General features: G+C 36.1%; 1 protein-coding gene and 1 long non-coding RNA gene across 2 annotated transcripts; both read right to left on the reverse strand.

Moving 5' to 3' along the window:
- Nucleotides 1–1,108: 1,108 nt before the first annotated feature.
- LOC113238486 (LIM and SH3 domain protein Lasp-like) lies at nt 1,109–8,458 on the reverse strand (the record flags this gene model as incomplete). Its single annotated transcript, XM_026475309.1, has 3 exons — nt 8,438–8,458; nt 6,948–7,083; nt 1,109–1,659 (listed from the first exon to the last, which is right to left on the reverse strand). Coding segments are annotated over exons 1-3 (708 nt in total), but the record flags the coding sequence as incomplete, so codon positions are not given.
- A 947-nt stretch (nt 8,459–9,405) lies between these two features.
- LOC113238487 lies at nt 9,406–9,920 on the reverse strand. Its single transcript, XR_003311103.1, has 3 exons — nt 9,742–9,920; nt 9,528–9,637; nt 9,406–9,422 (listed from the first exon to the last, which is right to left on the reverse strand). It is a non-coding gene; the product is annotated as an uncharacterized LOC113238487 (long non-coding RNA).
- Nucleotides 9,921–10,027: the final 107 nt, after the last annotated feature.

The following is a 10,027-nucleotide window of genomic DNA, read 5'->3' on the forward strand; positions in this document are numbered from 1 at the left end:
CATAATAATATGCGATAGTCGTACAACGTAGTACAATGAGATGCCAAATCAAATGCAATACCAGGCCATAAAAATTACACATCAAATTTTAGAAAGACGGTATCGGTCATAATCGAATTTCTTCGGATTTGTAAAGCACCGTATCTGTCGCACAACTGAAATTTAGCACAGGTATGAGTGAAAGAGACGACGCTTTAATCGTCTTTTTCTAAAGCACGATGTGTAATATACGGGGTGTAATCATTAAGTGTGACCAGCGATTATTACGTAAATATAAGAAATATCAATTGATATCGAAAGTATGTTATCTAATGAGTATAACGACTTCAAAATATTTTTTAAATAAAGCTAGAAATATTCAAAATTCTAACGTAAAATGCTCCTATACATTTAATGTGACATTCGTAGAGTGGCTTTAGTTCACTTCACTTTTTATTTTTATGGCTCCATCAATATGAGAACTGATGATTTTGCCAATGTCACAGTTGAAAGAAAAAAAACGAAACAAAAAAAAAATTTTCGCTAAGCTCTAATAGGACATTAACCGGTGTTGGTAAGTTGGACTACGGGAGTACTCAGCTTTAGTTACTTAAAAATAAACATCACTTTGTTTTTATTCAATTAAAAGATAGTTTTATTGCTTTATTTATAGCATTTTCGTTAACTTCGATACCTCTCACGTAAGTTGTTGTGTCAAAAAATACCATTTTTTTGCTTGCAACTTAAATACCTATATAATTTTGTATGTACATATATTATAGGTTCTATATATAAAAGTAAAGAAATCACTCAGTGCTATGTTTACTCTCAAACATGGATCCTATAATATACATAAAAAATATATATTTAAGTTAAAAAGCAAAACAATGGTATTTTGACTTACAACAACTTGCGTGTGAGTATCGACTTTTTGTTACCTGTTATAGATGAGAAACTAAAGCCTATCTACGGATGTCATATTAAATGTATGTAAGCATTTAATGTTAAAATTTTGGATGTTTCTAGTTTTGTTTTTAAAAGTAATTGATGTCGTTTTACTCATAAGGTACCGTACTTTGTATATAATTTTTATTTACGGAATGATCGCCTGGGCACACTTAACGATTACACCCTGTATAGGGCATGGTAGTGTAAAAGGTACCAAATACAAACCTCGTTTATCACTGGTGCTATTATAAATCAAAGTCGCCGACGCCCTCTGCGTATTCGGTACAGTCCTGGGACCATCAGTCAAAGGATCATAATCCTGGATCCGACCAATCTTCTGCTGCCCATGACCTTGTTGGTAATTGTACCCGTATTGGGGGTCCTCGTATTTTGGATTGTAATATTGCTCAGTGTAATTGTCGGGCCTGTATTCTGGCCTGTACTGCTCCGGGTGGTACTGTTCTGGCCTGTACTGTTCCGGACGGTACTGTTCCGGCCTGTACTGTTCCGGACGGTACTGTTCTGAGCGGTACTGTTCTGGTTTGTATGGGTTCTGTTCAGGTTTGTAAGTGTTCTGCTCTGGTTTATACTCAGATTTGTATTGACGGTTTTGATATTGTGTTTGGGGTGTTTGGTAATGGTTTTTTGGGGGTAGATGGGGAGCTGTTGTGGGGGGCAGCATCTCTGTGGCGTAGTTTTCGATTTGTTGATGGTAATTGTCGGTTGGTGCATCTGTATTAAGCGTGCCGCACATACGGACAAACAAACATATAATATAATTAGGACACAGTTAATGAACGGGGAAAACCATTGATCAGAAAATATATGATTAATAATCTATGACATATTCACTTTTGTAAACACAGGTTGTAATAGAAATTGACAGTGACAAAATACGCCTAATTTCGCTGTACTTGGCCATATATTAGGCATACAAAGATATTGAAGGCATTAATTTTTATGATACCGTGACGGGACGAACATGTCGTGTGCCTTGTGATAACCGACGAGTCTGTCCATAGCAGTCGCAGTGCCACTCAGAGCTTTAAACCGCAAAGATCTGAGGGTCACTGCTATTGCGCCTTTGCGCCCTGAGCCATAACACACACCTCATGGAAGAACGGCATAAGTGGAGTTACGTCAAAAACGCTTATTGCCTCATTAGATACCGAAAAATATAACCCACAGCCTCTCCAACTCTTGTAACTCTGTCGGTTAATATTGTAGATGGAGTTACAAGAATTAGAGAGGATGTGTAGCGTAATTGACATTTTCAAAGAAAATAAAAATTTTACAAAAATGCAAATGTGTTGGTTATGAGAAGGAGAGTATACAACCTGTGTTTTCACAAATAAATGTTAAATTTTATCTAGACTCCATGAAGAAGCCATTATCTGTTGTTAAACACAAAATAACAATGTGCTGCAAATATTTTCCAATCAAGTTTCAAAAACGTGTTAGCATAAATGACAAATTCTCCATGATTAATGAAATAATGGAACAATACACAATCACCAATAAAGAATCGATCATTCTTCGCCGTTAGCTATGAACGCAACTAAACATTAACATCCCTCAACCTATTTACGAACAAGTCGTGCGCCTGGTGGTAAGCTACACGCCTGTCCATAACAGTTGCAGTGCCACTTAAGAGCTTTAAATCGCAAAGATCTCAGGGGCACTGCCACTGCGCCCGACACCCTGAGACATAAGTTGACAAGTCCCATGTGCAAGTAATTTCACCAGCACTCTTATCCTTCAAAACCGGAACACAGTAATGTGTGCATTACTGCTTGGCGGCAGAAATAGGTAAGGTGACAGTACTTCCTTGGACGAACTCTTTCACAAGAATTTTCAGTTACTATAATAATACCATGGTAGTAAAAATATCATAACATTCAATAAAATAAAATATTTTCATATTCTGTTTTTGTCAACATTGTTTAGTTACGTTTTTCAATGTTGCAAAAGGAATGGATTTACGAATTTCAAATTACTGTGACAAACGGTAACAATAATGTTACGTAAGCAAATATAAACTTATCGGCCTTACTATAGTATTGGTAATCGTATGCAATGAAATTTACACAGTCGGGGCAACCTTCCCACACTAGTAATGGCTGTAACCATCGACAATGTGCTAATTGCTTAATATGGTCATGTTGGTACATTGGTCACATTTCTCACGTTTGCGTAGGTGTAGATAATTTGAGATTATGCTAATAATACATTTTGTTTTTTTTTCAATGTTGTATAAGACAATATATCGACGAAGCAAGGGAAAAAAGCTATAATAAATAAGACTACAAAACATTCTGAACAACCTACCACGGGCGAAAATGATCCAATTGTTCGAGTAAATCGACTTCAAAAAAAGGCGAAGATTCTCAATTCGGCTGCATGTTTTTTTTTGTATGTATGTTACGCCATAACTCCGAATTCGGCATTTGTGAAGCAATTTTTGATGAAAATTTTTTGTTGGAAAGAGGGTTCCTCAAATGTGGTCCCGTTTAAATTTGAAGAAAAATATTCCACCTCTAAGGGTGGCAAAATAGGTGATGAATGACTTTTGAGGTCGGGTTTTTTAGTGCTCTGTACTGATTATTTTATGAAAATTCAACATTTTAAAGGAAGTTCAAAATTCTATTTAAAACTTAAGGTAAACAGAATCTATATAATCGTACATGAAACCACTTATTGTCGTAACTCAAATTGAAATTAATTGAAATATAATAAAATTACATTTATAAATTTAATGTCCTCTGCCTTGACGTCCGCCGGTTTGCACTCGCCCTTAGTTGGTATCGGTATTTTGCTTTGGGGTAATTAATGCTCTCGATATTAATAAAATCTTTGTTCTGCAGAAACGTGCAGTTAGGGCAATTTACAATCTGGGTCCCAGAGTGTATTTTAGAGTAAGTTTAAAAAGATGAACATTCATTTATGTCAAGAAATATAATATTTTTTTATGAAAAATAGTGATAGACAACATTAATACGAGGTATAAAAATAAACTAGCTGTTCTCGACAGTCGTCTTCACAAAGCCGACGAATTCATTTAAGGGGCAATACATGTGCTTCTATAAAAAGATTCTGGGTGATATTTAAAATTTGTCTTTTAAGGTTATTACCAGGGATCGGAATAGGTAGTTTTTTTTACCTAAATTTCGAGGAACATAGACAGAAAATGGGGACTGCCTTACGACAATATTTTTTAAGTCCTGGACCTTTTCGGGATTCAGGAAATCATTTAAGAACATTAAAAATTGACGTAATTGGGGACAGGCAGGTACACTATGTTTATCTTAACTTCGCGACACAGTGGGTCGGATCAGCGATATTGCGGACATTGGATTTTTTTTTCACAATACGTCTCAAAAAAAATGCCAATCGAGAGATCCTAATATCCTAATTAAATATCACATTTTGCCGTAAATCTAATAGCTTAGTAGGAAAAAAATAAAATGTATATTTTTTGGATGGGACCTTTAGCGCCCCATCGTTACAATGTCTTAGTCGATCCAGCTTTGGAATCACTACAGACGTAATTAGACCTATCTTCTACAGATTTGCATACTAACCGCGCGCCCAAACCGGCCTAATCATAGGTAAAGAAAACTCTACCTATTCCGATCCCTGGTTATTACGCATCTTCTGCGTACTTGGATGACAAAAATCCGTTTTAATGACCCGTTTAGCTCTTGCAGGTAGTCTCGATTTAAGATGTTTTTTGAAGTCAATATTGCAAATGATAAATGTATTCAAATGTATATTTACAAAGAGCAACCCTTAGAGTTTCTTGCTCATTCTTCTCAGGGGAATCTGCCCTACGAATGAGCAGTAGAGTTTAATCAGTATGACGGTTAGGCGGACGGTCAAACGTAACTTGCTTACCCAAAAAATAAAGCTTATTTGACTTTGAAAGTACGAGTGACCAATAATTTTACTACTTTTTTGGCTCTCATTATTTTCTGGCTTATAGCTTTATTCCTTTGGTCGTCGATATAGCTAGTTTTCATAAAAGAACAACGTTATTATCTGACTAAACAAAGATATTGTTTTATGAATCAAATAGAAAAAAATAACAATTGCGATTTGAATACAGCACTTACGTAATATCTGCGAGAAATCGTACAATCACCCAAGTAAGGTCAGCGTCAAGAGTGATTTACGATCTTCGTAAACAAAAACATAAAATCGACTGAATTCATATACATTTAAAGTGCAATTTCGATTGCAACTGAAATACAACCCAAGCCTTCTAATGTTCAAATATATCTGGAAGGTTCAAAGTATTACGTTCAATTTATACGCATAAATTGGATATACCAATTAATGCGTGAGAAAATCTAGAACCCGGCCGAAGAATCAAGTTATTTGTAATTCCAAAATGTACCAATAAACCAACAATATCTTTGAAATAAAACTATTTTTTCGGAGATAAATCACGTATATTTGTTTTCCAAACGTTTCGGGCCTTTTTTTTATAATACCTATAAATATGGTGGTAAGCGACACGCCTGTCCATATCAGTTGCAGTGTCATTTAGAGCTTTAAATCGCAATGATCTGAGGAACACTGCCACACTATCACTCTGAGACATAAGTTCACAAGTGTCATGTGCCTGTAATTTCACCAGCACCCTTACCCTTCAAAACCGGAACGCAGTAAAGCTCACATTACTACTTGACGGCAGTAATAGGTAAGGTACTTCTTTGGACTAACTCCTGTCTGGTCAAAAAAACCAGTTTCATTTCCAATGAGAAAAATGATTTTTTTTCCATTTAAGCAATACAATCTACAAGAAATACCATAATCTATCGGGCTTTTTTTTTAAATTAACCGACACGACACATCACGATAGTGCTAAGAGTTTAGATAGTAAGGTATAAATGAAATAGATGGCGCTAATTTGAATTAATGACAAAATCTTCTACTATACCATTGGGAAGACACCACATTTATTAACGCAGAATCGGCTTGAAATGAAAATAAGCGCCATTGTCTTATTAATTATGTAATACGATACGACAGCCTTTGTATAATTTGGTGTTTAGTATAACAGTCCAATGCAGAAGCGAATAACTATAGGTGAAGATTGAAAATCAGCAATTATGAGTCATCATCCCTTTTGTCCACATTAATATTTTATTGTTTAATTATTTATCGATTTGTGAGTTTTGTGGATAAATGAATGTCTGTGTATTTTATTTTTAACCGACTTAAAAAAATACATTATTTTTGTATGCATGTTACGCGATAACTCTAAAAATGTGTGAACCCATTTTGATGATTATTTTTCGTTATTCTACATAAGAAAATATTCCACCTCTAAGGGGTAATCTAGATGGGGAAAGGGGAGGAGAGGGGAAAACTAGGGGATGAATCCGGTTTCGCGCACTTTCCAGTAACTGATTTCAATAAAACTTGGCAAATAGATTCATCATTTCACGAACTCTTGAGGTAGGTTTTTTTTTATAAAAAAATTACAATTATTTACATACATATTGCCAAAATTAATCATAATTGCTTTCAGCAAAGACGCTAATTAATATTAAATTGAAAATTATTCGATCTAGATAGCCAAAGCCAATTTGCTCGGGTACAGGGATTTCCCGAGTTTAAGACCAGGTGGTGGTGGTGTGGTGGCTGGTATATTTTTTTATCTGGGGAGGAGAAGCTTTCAAGTAGCCTACATCTTATTTCAACACAAAACATTTCGGTTAATTTTAAACCAATATCGTTTGAAACGATATTGTACGTGGATAGTCGTGTCGTGTCGTTTAATGTAAAAACTGCAATGCGTGGAGCTGCTTGACATATTTGGAACCTATCCAGCAATTCTCAAGCCTCGTTCTGTTGCCGTAGCCTTATAATAAATAGGGAGACAAGACTTCTAGCTCGATTACACGATCCGTGATGGACAACTCTAAAGTCCACAATTAATATAATTGTTATGGATGTCTTATTCCGAAAAGTTTATCAGTGTCCTGAAAAAGTGTTCTGTTTTATATGCTCACCGACAATTTCCCCGTTCTCGTTGATCTGGCGCTGCCGTTCCATCTGGGCCTTCTTCTCGAGATCACCGTGGTACGCCACATTGCTGATGATCTTCGTATTCGCTTTGATTCGTAAGGTTTCGGGGTCGTCTGCCACCTGGGGGCCAATCGCGCTAATTGTCAATGGTAAAACCAAAACCAAAAACCAAATGAAACGTCGCTAATGTGACACATTGCGTACATTTCGTATCGCGCTAACTGTCAAAACAAAAACCAAAGCTAAACAAAAACCAAACGTTATAAATGTGACACGTTGCGCACATTTGGTATCGCGCTAATTGTCAAAGGTAAAACCAAAACCTAAAACGTTGCCAATTGGTATCGCGCTAAATATTTTAACGTTTTAACCACTTATGTAACCTTGGGGAAATGGATTTACCTTTGACAGCCTAACGTTTCTGTTGCAGTTAATGGAGAGTAACTTTTCACTACATTTATCATTTATTACAGATGTTGCACAGCTATTTAAATGTTTCGGAAAGTGTTTATTAGGTGGATGTGGCCTAGGAACGGGCTTTAAATAAAAGAAAAGCATAGAAAGACGATCACATTTAACATGTCTGAGGAGAAATTCCGCAAACGATATATGTACCGTTTGTTCACGGAATTATTTTCAGGATTGTTGGAAGAACTATGCCTACATATTCCCGTTAAAGGACGGTCTGTTGCATTGGATGAGGAGACAAAGGTAAGGGTTAAGTGGATACAAGAATCCGATAGTTATCTGTTTTGCATAATAACCAAATTTCTATACTGTGTAAATCATTATTAATTTTGTTACAGATTTTAATAGCTCGTATTTGTTTTAACTACTGGGGCGTACCAGACCCCCATTGGCAACAGTGCTTGTGATAAGCACCTTTCCCAAGCCAGTGTCAGTAAGGCACAAGTGGTAGCTGCTTTAAATAAACCAGGTATTATGAATAAATATGCAGCCTTCCTAAAAGGCATGCCGAAAACGATGGTATTAAAAGGCGGTGAGAAAATAAGCTTTACAATCATTGACTTACAAATAAATGGACGACGGGTCTAATACAAAAACCACGAAAAAATGTCCCAAGTCAACCTATTTAAACGTAGTGACATGTCAAGGAATATGAAAAAGCTAAAACGTTGAATTTAAATTGTAATGTCGTCGCAGTACCGTCTAATTTTGCTTGCTTCGCTGTAAGTCGAACAAACGAAGACTAGAGCGTGAATGACGCTCTGTATACGATTTTAACGCCCTATAAGTTCGGACACTTTTTAGCGCGGACCCGACGTCCATATAATTGTAAGTCAATGTTGACATTGTACATCATCTTTGTTATTTCTTGTCTTATATCCTCTTATTATTATCAAATAAAAATGACAGGTATAGGTAAAATATGTATAGTTGTATAAAAATATATCAAAAGGTTACAATTTATCTCTTTTAACACTTGACTTTATACAATATATCGTCCCCTTACAGTGAAGCCTCGCATATGCATTTTCACAGTTTGCTTTTACTGATTTTTGTTGCATAAAAATTAATAATGTAATATAGTATCTAAAAGAGGTATAATTTAAGTAATTAAAATGCTAACTACAAACATTATTGTCTTTACTATACTTCACACCATTTTTATCTTCATCCTGAAGAATTACATAGAAATCACATATGAGGTATTCATTCTAAGATGACGATGTATACCTATTGTAATTGTTCATTACCTTAATATCTAAATTGATGTATACTTTTAAGAGGTTGAAATAAGAAAAGAGTGTATTTTTAGTTTATTTATTGCCTCTATCTACCCCAAACCATCCTTCATTTCCAGAGCGATCTTGCTTTTTATTCTTCAAAAAAGTCTGAAACAAAAATATGTATATAGTAAGATAGGAGACCTAAATTTAAGACTGAGCCACCCAATGACGAGGAGTGGTGAAACTCTATACTCCTATGTGGGGTCTTGCTTTCTGATAAAGAGCAATACCTCTTATGAGAGTAGTGACAGATAAAGCAGGATGGGTAGTTATATACATACAGTATGAAGCCAACATAAACGCCAGAATGTTTAGGGGCGTTTTCAAAATAGATTTAGAAAATGTTTATATCACTGTGGAAATATAAAAGGGACAAAAGTCTATAGATTAGACCTTCGTTCCTTACGCTCTTTCAGATTTCCACAATTGAACATATCATTAGCAGAAATTAAGAAAACACGTTGAAAACAAACCTGTCATTCTTGTTAATTATTCTATCAAAAAGGTTAACTGCGGGCACCAACTCGGTAATTGCTTTGCAAATGGCAGCTACGGATTGGGCATGCAGAACATCTGCTTTGGCAGAAATAATAGCTGCTTCAGCCTGCACCCTGCCAGCATTCACTTGCTGCAAGAATGCTTCGCATGCTCGCAGCTCCTCAATGCATAAGAATTCCACCCGGCTCTGCTCCAACGCTCATCAGCTCGCTGTCATCGAAATAATAGATGTGATGTAATAAAGAGTGGGAAAGAATTTGCTCGAATTGAAAGTTACTTAGTTATTGAATTGTATGTTTGAAGTTATTTAGTTACTTTGCGCTAGAGTTGGTGTCCTTTAGGAAGGTTGGAAGGGCCTATGCCGCAGTCGTTGCCGCCGTCGATGTGGCGTATATTCTCACCCTGCTTTTCATATCATTCCATACCTGAATAACAATAATAACATTGCATATTATAGTGATATGAGGTCTGGTACAATAACGGTGAGTGATCCACTCACTGTATCCTATTACCTCTCATTATGACTCACCTTTTGGGATCTATTGCGGGGCCACAAAATAGCCACACACTCGCACCAAAGGCGTGCTGATAACACGCGCGAACAACGCCGAGCGAAGTCATTCTCAAGCCAAATCTCTGTGCGATTCGAACTCCAACAAAGATGGAGCTGGCTTACAGTGGTCGCTCGCCGTCCGAACGCATCCACATTGGCTGAAATACGAGCATCATTATTAATTCTACATTGCTAACATTTCGAAATTAATAGTAGTTAGCGTACCTATTTGATTGTATAAAAAGATACTATTTTATTAAAT

This window comes from Hyposmocoma kahamanoa, unplaced genomic scaffold (genome assembly GCF_003589595.1).
Source record: "Hyposmocoma kahamanoa isolate Upper Pololo Valley unplaced genomic scaffold, ASM358959v1 96126, whole genome shotgun sequence".
Taxonomy (NCBI): domain Eukaryota; kingdom Metazoa; phylum Arthropoda; class Insecta; order Lepidoptera; family Cosmopterigidae; genus Hyposmocoma; species Hyposmocoma kahamanoa.